Raw genomic sequence first — 17,604 nt, 5'->3', positions numbered from 1 at the left:
ACTCCATTCACTTGGTTCTGGTGTAGTTGTTCAAATATAATCACCTATGACATGTCTCTTCACACATAAAGTTTCCTCCTTACACAGAGAAGAAACTTGGAAAATGTGATAATGTATGAGAAAGAGAAATAGCACATATATCCCTGTGTCACCCTTGCTTATCTCTTTTCTCACAAGGTTGATGTATGGTTAGTAATATAGGAGAAGCATGACACTTGCATCCTCTCACTTCTCTTTTTCTTACATTTGCAGGATCAATGTATGGGTGTGTGGATGATGCGGAGGAGGGGCAGACCTTCACCCAGCTGATTGAGGAGGCCAAGAGGGACCTCAATAGGGACCTGCAGGAAGTCAAGAGGAAGAAGAGGGCGTCAGGAGGCTCAGGTGGAGAGGACGATGATGAGGAAGACGATGATGAGGAAGAGAACGAGGAGGAAGAGGAAGGGGAGATGGAGGAGAACTATGAGAGCTCAGATGAAAGTGGGGAGGATAAGGGTGAGTGTTAGGGTGTATGTGTATGAGAGAGAGAGAGAGAGAGAGAGAGAGAGAAAGAGAGAGAGAGAGAGAGAGAGAGAGAGAGAGAGAGAGAGAGAGAGAGAGAGAATCATGAATTTTAAGAATTGATTTGCTCTAGTCAGTGTCTTTTTATTGTTGTTATTTTATCATTTTGCTACCTGATACAAAATAAAAAAAAACTAACAAAAAATTCTGCTCCTCAAAGAAACTAAAATATGCAGTTTATTTTCATAAGTCTCTAATGTAGTAAGTTAATATTCATAGACAGGATAACATCTTGTTGTTCCAAAGATGCCGGGAATGATGTAATATTGTCATATCCCTGTGGCATCAAAATAATTGTAATAATAGCTAGTAGAGGTAGAGATAATAGTGGTAGTAGAAAAAGGATAAAGTTCAACAGTAGAGCAGTAGTAGTAGTAGTAGTAGTAGTAGTAGTAGTAGTAGTAGTAGTAATGGTAGTGGTAGTAAGGGCGAGTAGTAATATGATAATAATAACAATACAAATAATTATGATAATGCTTCTGAGACATGCCTCTTAGTGTAGCTGCTTCCTGTATATCACAACCAGGTGAGCTAGGTAATCTGTCATTAACCTCCTGCTCTGCCCCTCACGCTGCCTTATTCATAGATGAGGAGGATGACTCAGACTTGGAGGATGTGCCCAGAGGTAGGCAGATGCACCCACCCACTTCCCCACTCACACAAAGTCTCATCTTTTTGAGTTTTCAGGATTATTTATGTCATGTTTCTGTGTGTCCCTTGTAAGGTTACACATAGATTTGATTTTTACTCTCCTTTCCCCTTCCACATTTGTGTCTTACTGCACTTATTTTCCTTATGTCCTCCTTGTCATAATTCTCCACCGGTTTCTTTACTTTATTTCCATCTTTTTATTCACTCACGCACTCAACAGACTTGCACTTGAATATTATGTGCTTTAAACATTTCTTCCTCTACTCTTCAGTCAGCCTTCTCACCATTATCATGTCTGTTTTCCCGACTTCCAAAGACGTTAACGCTTTTACATTCCCATTTTTATTTTTGCTTATTTCTCACTTATTGTCTTTCATGTGTGTTTGATGTATTCTTCACCATGACTGTGTTTCCCATTTACTTGTTGTTGCTATCACCCCATTTTATCCTTATTTTTCACCATGACAACCTCTTCTGCTCTCCTGTTCTTTTCCTCGTTTTCAACCTCTTTACAATCCACCTCATCACCATTCTCTCTCCTTCACCCTTGCCCCTAATCACCCCATTTTATCCTTATTTTTCACCATGGCAACCTCTTCTGCTCTCCTGTCCTTTTCCTCTTTTTCAACCTTCATACAATCCACCTCATCACCATTCTCTCTCCTTCAGCCTTGTCTCTAATCATCATCACTAACAGCAGCTTCACAATCTCTTCCACTCTCCTCTCCTATTACTCATTTCTCTTCACCTATACACTCCACCTCATCACCCTCCTGTCCTTCAACCTTAACTCTACTAATCACCATCTCTAATGACGCCCCTAAATCCTCTCTCTTTTATCCCAAGTCACTCCTTTTTCTTTTCACTACATACATTCTGCCTCAGTCACCACCACCAGTCACCACTAAAACTCCTCTTTCTCCTCCTCACCACCCAAAATAACAAAAAATTACAAGCTCTCTTCATAATCCGTCTTCAATCCTTCATTTTAATCACCATATTCTCCCAGTCACCACTACAGTCACCACCACCAGTCACCACTAAAACTCCTACTTCTCCTCCTCCCCACCCCAAACAACAGAGAACTACAACGAGGAGCTGGCGGAGTTGACGAGCGAGATATCGATCAAGCAGAAGCTGATTGAAGGTCTCGAGCTTAGCCAGCGTCGCCTGGAGACCATGAGGCACCAGTATGAGGATAAGCTGAATGTCCTCATGAACCGCATCCGAGCAACGCAGGAGGAGAGGGACAAGGTGAGGAAGGCCGAGGCAGGCTGAGGAAAGAGGGAGAAGAGAAGGCAGGATTATGGGGAAAAAGGGAACCAGGAATTGAGGGTACAGGGAGGGAGGGAGAGAGGGAGGAATGTATTTGAGAGTGAGGGTGGAAAGGCAGGAAATGAGGTGAAAAGTACGGCAGGGAAAGTGAAGAAAAAGGGAACCAGGAATTGAAGGGACAGGGAGGGAGGGAGAGAGGGAGGAAAGTATTTGATAGGGAATGAGATAATGACTTGAGGGAAAGAGGAGGGAGGGAAGAAGGCAGTGAGTGTCAAGGAGGCAAGACAGGGAGGGAGGGAAATGTGAGTTAGGGAGTGAGGGAAGAAGGGAGGAAAGTACTGAGAGTGTATTAGAGGGAGAGAGAGAGAGAGAGAGGCAGAGGTTGAAGGAGAGAAAGAGTGGAAGGAGAAATGAAAGAGTTTGAAGGAGGGAAATAGTAAGGCAGAGGTAGAGGGGGCAAGGGAGGGAAGTACTGAGAGTGTGTTAGAGGGAGAGAGAGGCAGAGGTTGTAGGAGAGAAAGAGTGGAAGGAGAAATGAAAGAGTTTGAAGGAGGGAAATAGTAAGGCAGAGGTAGAGGGGGCAAGGGAGGGAAGTACTGAGAGTGTGTTAGAGGGAGAGAGAGGCAGAGGTTGAAGGAGAGAAAGAGTGGAAGGAGAAATGAAAGAGTTTGAAGGAGGGAAATAGTAAGGCAGAGGTAGAGGGGGCAAGGGAGGGAAGTACTGAGAGTGTGTTAGAGGGAGAGAGAGGCAGAGGTTGTAGGAGAGAAAGAGTGGAAGGAGATATGAAAGAGTTTGAAGGAGGGAAATAGGAAGGCAGAGGCAGAGGGGACAAGGGAGGGAAGTACTGAGAGTGAGAAGAGACTGAAGGAAGTATAGAGAATTTGAAGTAGCCCATAACATTAGAATCACAAGAAAGAAAATGGAGAGTGAGGAACAGACAGTAGTGAATAGAAGAATGGGAAAGAAAATTAGAAGGAATTGAACCAAACCACTAACCCCAGTAGTTGAAATGGAGAAAAAGTAGAGGACATACTAAGCAAAATTAGGTATATAAACAGAAATAAAGAAATAGGAAGCAGTATGTAGAAAAAAAGTTAATCTGGAGGTGAACACTTACCCCAGCTGCTTCTTTTATAGTACTGGTAAGCAAAATTAACCCGGTAGCAGCGCCAGGCCAAATTTGTGGCTTCACCGTGTAGCAGCGACGGGCCAAATTTGTGGCTTCACCGTGTAGCAGCGACGGGCCAAATTTGTGGCTTCACCATGTAGCAGCAACAGGCCAAATTTGTGGCTTCACCATGTAGCGACAGACCCAAATTTGTGGCTTCACCATGTAGCAGCGACGGGCCAAATTTGTGGCTTCACCATGTAGCAGCAACAGGCCAAATTTGTGGCTTCACCATGTAGCAGCAACAGGCCAAATTTGTGGCTTCACCATGTAGCAGCAACGGGCCAAATTTGTGGCTTCACCTTGTAGCAGTGTGGCCAAATTTGTGGCTTCACCATGTAGCAGCGGCCAAATTTGTGGCTTCACCGTGTAACAACAGGCCAAATTTGTGGCTTCACCATGTAGCAGCAACAGGCCAAATTTGTGGCTTCACCATGTAGCAGCAACGGGCCAAATTTGTGGCTTCACCATGTAGCAGCGACGGGCCAAATTTGTGGCTTCACCATGTAGCAGCAACAGGCCAAATTTGTGGCTTCACCGTGTAGCAGCGCCAGGCCAAATTTGTGGCTTCACCGTGTAGCAGCAACAGGCCAAATTTGTGGCTTCACCGTGTAGCAGCGCCAGGCCAAATTTGTGGCTTCACCGTGTAGCAGCGACGGGCCAAATTTGTGCCATGATATAAACCCCCCAAAATAGATGATGCATAAACTGATCACAAATGCTTTGATATATATTATGAAATGGTTTGTGTGAGTGATAATTTTTACTCATTTTTCTCGCTTAGAGGGACCATTAAGAAACACAATCCCCGCTGCTACCGGGTTAAGTGTAGAAATGGAGAAGAAATAGGGAGTAGTATGTAGAAATAAAGTTAATGTAGAGGTGAATACTTACCCCAACTGCTTCTTTTATAGTAAGCAAAACTAAGTAAAGAAATGGAGAAGAAATAGGATGCAGTATGTAGAAAAAAAGTTAATGTAGATGCACATACTTACCGTCACCCGTCCCTTTCCCAGGTAATCGCTAACATTAAGTCGAGTAGCAGTGCCGGGGATGATAAAGTGAAGTCAGTGAAGCAGGAGTATGAGAGGCGAATCTGTAACATGCAGAACGAAATGAAGAAGCTGCAGGCCGCCCAGAAAGAGCACGCCAAGCTGATGAGGGAGCGAGGACAACACGAGAGGCAGCTGAGGACCCTGAAGGCCGACCTGGCGGAGATGAAGAAAACCAAAGTCAGGGTGAGTGAAGAGAAAGGGTTGTTTGATGGGTTATGAAAAAGAGTTGTGGAAGAAGAGAGTAGGATTGGAAAAGCAGAATTGGAAGAGCAGAAGGGGTACCTGGCTGAAATGAAGAGAAGCACAGTCAGGGTAAGTCAAGGAAAAGGGTCATTGTATGGGTTAGGGAAAGGACTGTATAAGAGAGTATGTGAAGAGGACTGAAAGAACAGAACTTGGAATGGAAATTATATGTTGCGTGTCCTCCTTTTACCACACGTACACACAGACAATTTTCTTACCTATTTTCTTACCTAAGTTTCTGATTTATTCTTTGTTTTGTATGTATTGTAGCTTTGAGGATTGAAATAGCTCCTCTATCTATTACCACAATAAGCACAGAAGCCTAACTCAGCCTTTGCTTTTCCTCACTTGAGCAGCTGATGAATAAGATGAAGGAGGACAACACAAGGGCCAAGCAGGAGGAGCTCAAGAAGAACCGAGAGATCGCCCAGCTGCGCAAGGCATCCCGTAAGCAGGAGACATACATCAAGAGCCTCGAGGCAGAGAACCGTCTCAAGAATGTTGTGCTGAAGCGCAAGACGGAGGAGATTGCAGTGCTGAAGAAGGCACCGAGGCAGGGACTCAGCAGCAAGGCCTCTGGGAGACTTAGAAAGAGTGAGTTTAGAGTTTGTCTTGAGTTTAGTGGTGAAAAGATTTTTGGGAGGGACTTTGTCTTTTCTGAAGGTGTATTGTTGATAAAGAAAGAATGGAATTCTCTAACATCAAACAGAAAAAGGTGGAGAACATTGGGAAAGGTCTTTGTCATGCAATGAACTAGTAATGGCTGAAGAGAATGTTGTAAGCTCTGAAAGACATAAGTGGTTTTGAGTTTATTTGGTGTGAGTTGAGGGAACGGTTAACTTTGTGTAAATGAGGTGTAGCTCACTGGTGAGTTTATTTAGTTGGTGCAGTGGATTGGGTCTGATGCTGATAATGGGTTAACTTTGCATAAATCCTCCGTAGCTTGCTAGTGTAACATGTGCATTTAATGGACTAAGTGAATGTTTAGGGTTGGCTTCAAGTGTATTTTCCTTTGACTGAAATTTGTAAATATTACTTCAATATGTTGTAGTTTGGGTTGTCAAATACTAGAGTAACGTATGGGTGTGCATGTGACTTTGAGATTGTGTTAACTATTTTTGTGACTAATGATTGTAGTGTTAATTTGTTTAGCTAACTATTAGTTAGAGTTGGCAGTGGGTAATACATTTGGGGCTTCATGTGTTGCCAGGGGTGGGCTTGGCAACACAGGCCACCACTTTCTCACCCAAGGTGGCCAAGCAGAAGTGGCAGTCGCTGGAGCAGAACATCAACAAGGTGGCGTACAACAAGCAGACCGTCAGCAGCATGGAGCGGGACATGGAGAGGTGAGTGTTTCCAGCTCTTTCACTGCTGTCACTTCCTCTTGGTCACGCATATGCCACTTTTATGCACACACTAATATCCCGCCCAGAGCCTCCACCACCCTACTATTGGCCTGTTTTCTCCTTACAGGTTAGTCACTTTTTTGAGCATCCCATAATTACCTTTGCATTAGTCAGAATCAGTTACAACTTGACAGTATCTTTCCAAACCTCTTGAAATTCCTTAAACTCACATGACTTTCTTACAACTTCAGAAATTATTAGTGACTTTTGAATGCACACTTGAAAAACTTTGCTGACCATTGCAACTTTTTAGCATTCTTCCACATCTTCCACCACTTATAGCACATTTTAAAGTCCCAAGACAAGTAGGTACTTCTATCCTTAATTCTTTTCCCTTGCTTTTTTACATACCCTCATAGCTCCTTTGATTCATTCTGGCCTAATTTATCATCCCAAAGCTTCCACAATCATAAAACCCTTGGATACTGGTAAAGAATTATGAATAAGATAACATTCTGGAAAGTGAACCTTGTGTGCAATATCAGTCTTGGTCTAAAATGAAAATACTAGTGTGTTAAAGATATGAGTCTACCTCAGGTTGAATAAGAACAGGTGGAAAGTATACCACTGAATGCCTCCCTTGATCAGTCATGAACAGGCAGCAGAAGTGAATGGAAAATATACCTTAAGGTAAAGTTGGGAGCATACGCTGTAGCTGTGTGTGGCAGCAGTGCTCATCTCTGTCCTGTTGGCTCTTGGAGGCTGTTGTGTTGTGGTGGGAGAGAACCCATTAACCTGACACTGGTCCAGTGTAACAACTGGGTTGCCACAATTTACCTTCCCAAAGTTTCTCCAGCTACCCATTTATCGAGCATCCTGAAAGGAAAAATAACAACTGGGTGGGCAGCACGCCAGCTGCCCAGGCTGGGATTTGAACCCAGGCCCACAGATTCATAGTCAGGGATGCTAACCACTGCACTTTTATATAGTCATATCTTGAGACTTCTGAGACATGGTCCCTTCTTCTCATGAGCACATATGCACTGCTGCAAGGTGCAAAAAAGGGTAATATGTCAACTCAAGCACAAAATTATAAAAGGCATTGTCTCTTTCCATCTTGCTTTGCTTTCTTGTGAGTGCTTGGATAGATAGAAGGAGAGAGGAGTGTTCCTGTCACATGTACACACACCATAGTGCTGCTAATTTCTTAGTAAATCAATTTGTTAATTTTGTTCTGGCCAAGCCTTAAACATCACATTTTTTTATGATTAGAAATTATGTTTTACTGGAGTTTTGTTTGCTGTGTAGCTTTACTAAATTTTTACTACTAAGAAAGCTGTATAAAAGCTGTCCCATAGCTTTTTTGTGTTCTCTGATATATCTTTAGCAATTTTCTAATTATACATACTAGCAATGAAGGGTTGTGTATATGAGGGCTGATAGTTATGTTTGAATAATGCACAAAAGAGCTAATCTTTGAAACATTATGACCTTGCAGTGTGGTATGAGGATTATAAAGATGAGTTAAACCACATAATACAAAAATTATTTCCTCAAAGAATATCATTGATAAGGATATATTCATGGTAAGTCAGCATTAGAATCTGTAGGCTGGTAGTGGGTTCCTAGACCACAAGTGGTGCTCTTACTGCTGCTATGCTGCTGTTGGTGTTATCAGTGGTGGCTCACATTTTGGAAGTCTAATTTTTTGCTGCAGCTAGAGAGTACGACCCTGCTCAAAGAATGTCAGGGCTTGTAATTCCCTCTAGTATATGAAGAAATAAAAAGAAAATATAAATGTCAGTAACCCTTGCTTGATACAGGAAGGTGATTCCATGCTTGGAGAGGCCTCTAAAAGCTTGAAGTACAAATGAAACTCATCAAAAAGTGTGAAATCATATTCATTTCATATCTGTCCAAGTCATAACATGAAAACAGTGGGACTTTTTAATGCCATTTCCTTATCTAGGCCAGGAAGACTGACTGATCTGCTTGAGAAGTTAAAACATCCACTCATCTTGTTAGGGTTGGTCACTGAATTGAGAATACTAGTTAATTGTGCCAATTTGAATGATGTCTCAGCTGGAAGTGTCTCAGACCTTTGGATGAATAACAACACACTGCAAAGGCTACAACAATAATTGGTCTTCACCAGTTGCATGCCACACTTTGTTCCCTTACTTTTGAAAACTTGAAATATAAACACAGGCAATTCACAATCACAAGTTAAACATTTTATTAATAGACCCAAGAGTTGTAAGTGTAAAATGTTAGTGGTGGGGCTGTAACTAAAAATGTACATGTATTAAGCACCCCTGTCTGTTTCCCCACTGCCACTCCTTCAAGGGCCCAGCACACCACCTCCCATCCTGCATTCTTCCGTACCCCTTCTGATGGCATGGATCATCTTCATCTAAGAAACTGCTAACATAAACTTATAGCTATTGCAACGTTATCATAACTGCCAAAAATAAGAATGGGTAAAGCAGTGAAAATAGCACTGAAAATAAGAGTATAATTAACAAGTCATTACAGTTACCTACAATAATTATGACAGCATCAACAGGTGCTACTACTTCCTCTCTTTTGAACTTGCTAAATGCATATCCTCCTCTCTATCATTGCCTTAACTTACTACTTAAGCTTATCCCTACTGTGTCCAACTCCTAAATGCAAGAGTTAACCAGTTTCATACTTTTTTATCCCCCCAGGATTAGCCTTCCTTTCCCCCTCTCCCTGTATATCTTCTCTCCTATGGCTTGGACTCTTTCAAGAGAAGAGTATCAAGACAGCTCTTAAACTAAATAATCTTCCTTTTAGCTTCTTCATCTGTCTCCTTTTCTATGGAGCTGTGTTGGGGGGGTCATTTTTTTTATCACTTCCTGTTTCTTATACGTACAATAAAAAAATAATAATAGCAAAGATACCAGTTTCAGTAATTGCAACAACAACAGAAGCAAATGGTTATATATGAGGTGTAGTGTGTAAAAGGGGCGACCAAACCTAATCAGGTGGTATTGAGTTTTTGGCAGCTTCTGATAGCTGAATTCTTGCCACATCATGTGGTGAAGCAAGCTAAAGGAATGGCGACCTTAGAGGGAATGATTCAGAAGGCTAAAGTTGCGTGATTTTTCTGTCAAACTCGCCCGGCGTGGGGTGTGTAGCGTGTGGCAGTCTCTTTAAAAGAGGCGCTCGGCTTAGCCAATGCGGTGATCGTTCCCTATTCCCGTGGCTGTGACGTCACGCAGTCACCATCCTTCTGTACCTATATTTTCAACATAAACCATGGAGGAAAAGTGACCAATTTTTAATTTTTTTTATTAGACCTATAGAATGAGCTCTATTTTTTACACTTTGGGTTATTTTTCTTTAACATAATCAAATATCCCTTGATGGAAAGTTATCTTTATTGACTAAAAACATCAAAACCAATCCATAAACAATCAAATACAAAAGAAAAGTGTCCCAAAACCTAGAATTTCTGAACATGTAGCTCCAACAATCAATGTTTTCACCCTGAAAGGAAGGGTAAGTCTTGCTATCATGGTAATTTTCTTTATGTTGTTGAATGGCTTTTGTTTCAAGCTTTTCATTAACACATAAAATGCTGAAATCCACCAATAAATAGCAGAGTTACAGAGAATTTTGAAAACTTTACTTTAAACGTGATTTTTCTCAAAACTATAAAAATGGCAGGTCGTCCCTTTTACACTATACCCCTCATATATAACTTTTTCACCACCACCACCACCACCACCTCATATCCTCATCCACACCCTCCCCCTATCCATCCCAAGGTGGCTGAAGGAGCGTGAGTCACTGAGTCGGCAGCTGGAGCGAGTCATGAGGAAGCGAGAGCGTGCTGACCCAGCAGACATGACGGCCTACAATGACCTGAACGACCAGGTGGAGGCGCTGAGAGCCAACATCGACTACATCCACGAGAACATCCAGGAGTGCCAGGACAACATCATGAGCATGGAGGAGAGCAAGGTGGGTGCTGACCTTGTTGTGTGTTTTTTATTCATTTATAGTCACCGTACACTTACATTGACTAAACTGACCCAAAGCCCCGCCCACTCTTTCATAGCTAAGGGAGCTGACTGACTTGAGGAAAGGAGGTTGAAGTAAGGAACTAATGTTACCTTGGAGGGAAGGTGAGGGAGGGGGCAGGACTTCTGGACCAATTTAGTGTACAGAGCCTATAGTTAATGTATATAGGAATTAGATTTGTATATAACACCAGGAAAGATATGTCAGAGGTAGTCTACCAGCCTGGGGACAAACATCTGTGATCAAGGAGAGGTGTGAGAGGTGAGGTTCCACATGGCTTTTTTTCTCTTGTGTTTGTCAACGACCAAGGTCCATACTTGGCTTGACGTTGGTTCTGTCTTGGTGGCTGAAGCAGGGTGTGGAGCCGTGGCACCTGGAATAGAGGGCCCAGGCTTGTGTGGCACTGAAGGGATATTGTTATGTGATTCTTCCCATATTGTCACCTGAACCATGTTCCTTAATTCCTGTATTAACTTTTCTTTTTTCACCTTCAGCATTTTCTTTCCCCTCAATTCTCATCTAAACTATTTTCTTCAATGTTAATCTTCTTATCAGTTTCCCCAAAGACCTTAATAATTTCTTCACAATATTCCATCCTAAATACTGCTTCCTTCTTTTTTAAACAGGAGCAGTCAGACCTGTTGAGTTCAGACGCAGTGACAACTGGCCTAGGCAAAGAAGAGTCCCACTACCTCATCAGCAAGCTGATCAACATGACAGTGAACCAAGCCACTCTGGCAGCACAGCGGCAGGCAGCCATCTCGGAGTTGGAGGGCAAGATGAAGCAGGTGAGGATGGCTGTATGGAAGTTGGGGTGAGATGTGTGCAAGTAAGGGCTGGAGAGAGTTAGGAAGCTGTAGAATGGTGGAGATAGACATGAGTGGTGGATGTTGATGTTCATGGCAGCAGGTGGCCTCTTAAGTAATAAGGAAAAAGATTGAACTTAATTGCATAAAATCTACACCAAAGAAAATTTCTTCCTCCCAAAAATTTTAATTCTCCCAGAAAAGTTGTGATATGATGATAAAATCATCCCCATTAAAGATTAGATTCCCACCTTAACACCAAGAAAGTGTGTGCCCCCTGCCCCCTCTAAGACTCCATTTACTCTGCCTTTCCACAGATGGAGCAGACGACTAGTGTTCAGGAGCAGCTTCTGGCACACGTGTTGGGCGACAAGGACCTGGAGGTGTACAGCCTCATGTCCTCCCTTGTGGCAGCCGAGGACAACACTCCCGCCTCCACCGAGTCCTCCCGATCCAACTCACCCACTGACGGGTATGTGTGTTGTTGCTGGTGTAGTTGTGGGTGTGAGTGTGCTTGCATGTGTGTGAGAGAGGATCATGTGTGTTTGTGACAATGTGTACAGACCATAATTCAGTGTAGCTACTTCATAATGTAAGGTCCTAAATTATCTTTGACTGAGGCTGTTCAGCAGGCCAGGCTGCAGCTCTGCCATCAATGCAGCCCAACAGATATTACCCTCTCCTCAAAAAAAACAGCAACGTATTGCTGCTAGGGATAGTAACATCTCATTGCTAAAATAGTAACCTAACATTGCCTAGTTAGTAACCTATTGCCTTCTGGTCTGCTCGATAAATAGTGACATGAAGTATTCAATGGTCATCTAATAATTCAAACATCAGACAGACTTTTATTTTGCATAAATATTTGTATGGAGTATGCATCTCACGTGTGGGGGGGCTCCACCCACACAGCTCTTCTGGACAGAGTGGAGGCTAAGGCTCTTCGTCTCATCAGCTCTCCTCCTCCTACTGATAGTCTTCTACCTCTTAAATTCCGCCGCGATGTTGCCTCTCTTTCTATCTTCTGTCGATATTTCCACGCTGACTGCTCCTCTGAACTTGCTAACTGCATGCCTCCCCCCCTCCCGCGGCCCCGCTGCACACAACTTTCTACTCATGCTCATCCCTATACTGTCCAAACCCCTTATGCAAGAGTTAACCAGCATCTTCACTCTTTCATCCCTCACGCTGGTAAACTCTGGAACAATCTTCCTTCATCTGTATTTCCTCCTGCCTACGACTTGAACTCTTTCAAGAGGAGGCTATCAGGACACCTCTCCTTCCGAATCTGACCTTGCTTTTGGCCACCTCTTCTGATTCTTTTATGGGAGCAGCGATTAGCGGGCTTTTTCTTTCTTTATTTTTTTTTTTTTTTTGTGCCCTTGAGCTGCCTCCTTTGTTGTAAAAAAAAAAAAAAAAAGACTTACCACATAATTGTTCCAGAAAGGTGAGAACTGAAAATTAATTTTCCTTAGTCTAAATTTAACATTTCTGTCTTATACAATTTTATAAATCCTGGCACTCCTGTGGAATGTGTGGCAACACACTACCCAGCACAATGCTCCTGGCCAGCCTCTCCCAGCAACAGTGTAGTGCGGCGACAAGCCTGATGGGCGAGCCTCCCCTAACTCCCACTGCGAGGGGGGTACCTCTTTGGCTGATTGGTTAAGGAGTGTCTCTCCCATCTCACTGGTCGCGAGTTCGATTCCCAGCGCTGGCAAAACCTTTCCTTGTCTGGATTAATTTCTCGTGTGTTTCATTACATGCGATGGTCGTGTTGGAATGTAGTTAAGAGAAAAATTCTGGTGTTTCACTGTTGGCAAAGCGGTGGCATCCTCTCCTGTGATTCTGTTGTGTCACCCTGAGTGGGTAACAGGTAGAGTGATGGCCCATGCTCTCCGAAGTTCATAGAAAATGGGAAATCTCAACACAGAAATAAATCTACAAAGGAATGGGGAGCCGTGTAGTGCGGGGACTAGCCTGATGGGCGAGCCTCCCATAACTCCCTTTGCAAGGGGGGTACCTCTTTGGCCAACTGGTTAAGGAGTGGCTGTCCCGTCTCGCTGGTTGCGGGTTCGATCCCCGGCACCGGCAAAACCTTTCCTTGTCTGGATTAATTTCTCGTGTGTTTCGTTACACGCAGTGGTCGTGCGCGAATATAGTAAAGAGAAAATTCTGGCATTTCAACAGAACTTCAACTCTGTACCTCTAAACCCAGATGATGAACTTGTGGATGCATCACCTGAGGCTGTGGATGTGTTCCTGCTGTGGGTTGTCAGGATGGGGTTGGAGGCTAGTTGGTGCAGAGAATGTTATGTTGGAACAGAGACAGCATTGGGTTGGTGCCTGCTGGCAAGGCTCCCTATAACTGTGCCCAAACAGACAAGACAGCCGATGTCCTTGATGTAACTACAAGATCCCCAACCCCCTCCCAGCAGTTCCAGAAGAAAAAATTTCCATTGATATCCCTTTTCATTAAACCAGTGTGTACCAAATTCTTGGAGTTCATTTTTTTGCCATGTTTGGTAACCAGATGTTGCATATAGTATACAACATATCTTCAAAACCATGTCACAAAATCCAGTATTCAGTGAGAAGTGACAGTCCTTACCAGATCTATAATGGTATAGACTAAAGAAATGACCATGTGTGTGTGTGTGTGTGTGTGTGTGAGTGTGAGTGTGTGTGTGTGTGTGTGTGTGTTTGTGTATGGTATCCTAGAAAGTAGTCTAGTTTCAGAGTAACAGATTGCACTGACTTGCATTGTAATTTAGCCACAAGAAAAACTCTACCAATTTATGTACACACATAGGAACACATATTGATGAGAACAATTGATACTTACTAATGCCATAATTCCTTGTACAAGTTGTGACCCCACACACCCTGTTTCCCCACCACCACACCCACAACCACCACCACCACCACCACCATCACCACCACTACAACAACAACCTTCACCACCACAACCATCACCACCATTGCCCTCACACTTTCCTTCAACCAACCAACCAACAATCTTTCACCGTCTCCCTCCCGTACTCCCTCCAAAAAACAAACAACTGTCTTACTGTCACTCCATTGACTATATTTTTTTGTTTCACCTGCCCTGGTTCATTCACTGGTCCTCCCTTGTTTTCCAATTCACTTAGCCACCGCCTGCTCCCTCTTAGCCGGCTTGTGAATGAACACACCTGCTTGCTAGTGCTCACCCTCACCCTGATGCACCTGCTGGACCTGCTAGTGGCTCGAATAGCAGGCTTATTGGTGGCTGTCCTGCCCTGAATTTGGTCGAGGACAGGGCAGAACAGGCCGGGAATTGATCTCTTGTGGTGTTGGTCACCAGTCAGCTGGCCAACCAACAGGCTGGGCATGTTATGAGGCATGTCCAAGCTATGGCCCATTGTGGTGGGTTTGGTCGCTGTGGTCTTGATGTACCCTTAGAGCACTGGTGGCCCACCTAGTACCACAGTCACTTCCCTTTCCCAATTTTGTTTCTCCACCCATTCCCTCCATGTCTCCTTGCCTCAGGCTGCCTCATATACCCACTTTACTCCCCCTCATGATACCTCTTGCCTCGCCTTTTCCTCCCCCATAATGAAAGGCTTTGCCCACCCTGACTCCTTCCCTTGACATTTAAGTGTTTCCCTGAAGGCATCATCACATATATCTTTCAGACAGTCCATGGTTCCTCATCTGCTCCCCATCCTCTCAAAAAGGCCTACAATTACTTTGCATCTCCCTCTGAAACCACACAGTCCCAGATCAGTCCTTTATTTCATTCATTTCAGTTCCTTCCTATATATATATTAATGTTTTGATTCTTTCCACTCCTCAAGCCTTACCCATATTAGATAGTATGGCATCCTGCTCTGTATGATATATTTAAGGAATTATTATATTCACTCTAGCTTTGGTCAGTGAGATCTTATTACATGTGGCTGAGGTTTAGAGTGAACACTTAGCCTACAGTATTGGCAACGGATGGGACTAAGACTAAAATGTGATGCATAGCTGCTGTATAGTCTGTTCTACAATCAGAGGAGAAAATTAATCAAGAAAAATCTGGTCAGAGAACTGACTCATGAGACGATACATCACTTGCTTAAAGTTATACGGTACTGGCTGTGGCCAGCTGGCAGAAAGAAATATGTCTTGTTAATAGTCACTCAGTAAGTACATCTTGAAATTCTAGTGCATCACTCATAAGAGGCTAATTTGGATGCTGTACCAACTATTTCTTGCTGTTGAATTCAAAATTTAAGCATCATGTTGCATAGTGTCTGTGATTACAGCTTTGGTGTTTTCCCAGAGCACCGCCACTTGCTGCCCCGCCACCCCTCCGCAAACACAATCGTTGGGAATTATTTGAAAGACCAACCCTCCATGATTTTCATTAAGATTGTATTTTTCAGGTGAAGTTTTGTATTTTTTAAACGAAGTGGACCTTCTTTTAGTGTAATGACCAAAATCTAAACTAACCAAACCTACCTGTCTAATGTAACCTACCTAGAGATAGTAATCTGTTATTGCAAGATTAGTAACTTGCCACCACCAAATTAGTAACCTATTCAAATATCCAAATCAGCCCCACTCAATTCGCACAGTGGCAATGACCCATCTGTAATATTAATATCCATATGTACTCTTATATGAAACTTTGACATTTCTTAATTTGAAAGGTAGCACAAGTGCAAAGGATTTAAATTTTCTGAATTTATTTCCGTGAAAAGATATCAGATAAAGTGCTGACTTTCAGAGAAATTGGAGGGTTGGTTTTCTTAATACATGTTAACAACATCCCCTTCCGTTCAACTCAGTCCCCCCATCCCATTTCATCTCTCCCTCCCTCCCTCCCTCAGTTCATCCCCTAGGATTCCCCATTTCTCCCTCCCTCCATCCTTACTCCCCTCTCCATCACCCCCTGTACGTACTGTTACTGTAAATGCTGGGAGGCCAATATAGCATAGTATAGCATGATAGTGATGCATTTTTCTCTCCCTCTTTTTATCTCCCCACTTCCTCCCTACTCCTACCCACCTGACTGCTGTCCTCATGGGTTTTCTCTCCCTTGTCTCTCCCCTTTTTTACTGTATGATCTGCTGCTGCCTTGGTTTATCTTAATTCTTGTTTGATGTGCACTGCATTGTCTCTCTCTCCTTCGCCCCTTCCTGTGGTACTGTCTACTCCTGCATGTCCCTTGCTTGCCCTCTCATACAATTTTTCCCTTTCAATGCACTCAATGTTTGTTTGGCCTTCTCCTTCACTGACATTTTTTTAAATGTTATTTTCCCTATACCTTTTTTTTATGTATCTTTTATTTTGTTGTCCTGCTTTCCTTTTCCTTTCCCAATATTTTTTTTTAATATTATGGTGGTTTCTGTTTGTTTTACTACTTGTGTTGTCCTGTGTTTCATGATCACCTCCATTCTGTTATACATTTTTCCTCCCAAACTAATTTCCTTGCCTCATGTTTTCTCTTTTTCCTAATTTGCTTTCCTGATTATTTGTCTATTTATTTCCTTTGCCTTCATCCAACCCTGTTGTGTTTTGTTTCCCATTTTTGCCATTGCTTCTTGTGTCACCCTGGCATCCTTCCCTTTCTCACTCACTCCCTCACTCCCTTCCATCACTCCTTCCCTTATGGCTTCCCTTCTCCACCTTTGCGTATCCTTTCTCCTTTTCCATCTCCTCCCCTTCCTTCCTTCCTTCCCTACCCCTCACAGCCTGATGGAAACCTCTGCCACTTCGCTCGTCTCACTCGATTCCCTAAAAAGGAGAGACAAGGCGCGCCGAAAGACAGCCACCACAGAGGACATGCTCTTCACCAATGGCTCCGAGAAGAATGGGAACCTTGGAGCCACCAGCACAGACCCCACAGCAGCTGCCTCAGGTCCGACGTCCCTCCCAGAGCGCTCGACAACAGACCGCATGACCGTCAGCCTTGGGACAGACCGCATGAGTACTAGTCTGGAGGGCGTGCTCAGCGATGAAGGTTTGCTCATGCCTCCTCCGTCCTCCTCCTCCTCTGGCTCCCTACGGCCAGTCCCCAGGGTCACCTCGGCCCCCAACCCCCTCAAGTGAGTGCTGGAGTGTGTTGTGTCTGGGCCTGTGCTTTGATGGGTGGATGGGAGGGTAGAGGTGGATGTTTTCAAGTGGATGGGACTGTGGTTTTGGCCTTTGAATAATTTTAGGGCTGTTTTATTTTTTTTATTTTTTTACTATGTATCAATTTTTTCTATTATATTTTTCTTCCTTTCTTGTTCCTTGATGTTGAAGATCACTGTACTACTTGGAAAAAGGAATTGAAGTTTTATCTCCACCTAATCAGTTTTTACTCTCTCATTAAGCTCTATAAATGATAGGACTTCACAGATGAGTCAATACAATCTTATGATCATTTACACTACTTTTTACAGGTGATCATTTAGTACACAATTTACAAA

At 43.3% G+C, this 17,604-nt stretch overlaps 1 protein-coding gene across 1 annotated transcript in view; it reads left to right on the top strand.

The window, feature by feature from the left end:
- Window positions 1–17,604, top strand: part of LOC127008055 (kinesin-like protein KIF21A) — a 145,068-nt gene that overhangs the window by 102,138 nt on the left and 25,326 nt on the right. Inside the window, 9 exon segments of the mRNA XM_050879585.1 lie at window positions 253–495; window positions 2,294–2,466; window positions 4,672–4,893; window positions 5,310–5,547; window positions 6,164–6,299; window positions 10,097–10,292; window positions 10,979–11,140; window positions 11,476–11,630; window positions 16,936–17,238. Of these exon segments, the coding sequence (XP_050735542.1) occupies window positions 253–495; window positions 2,294–2,466; window positions 4,672–4,893; window positions 5,310–5,547; window positions 6,164–6,299; window positions 10,097–10,292; window positions 10,979–11,140; window positions 11,476–11,630; window positions 16,936–17,238 (1,828 nt within the window).

This window comes from Eriocheir sinensis, chromosome 37 (assembly GCF_024679095.1).
Source record: "Eriocheir sinensis breed Jianghai 21 chromosome 37, ASM2467909v1, whole genome shotgun sequence".
Taxonomy (NCBI): domain Eukaryota; kingdom Metazoa; phylum Arthropoda; class Malacostraca; order Decapoda; family Varunidae; genus Eriocheir; species Eriocheir sinensis.
This window is presented reverse-complemented; position numbering and strand designations above follow the sequence as displayed.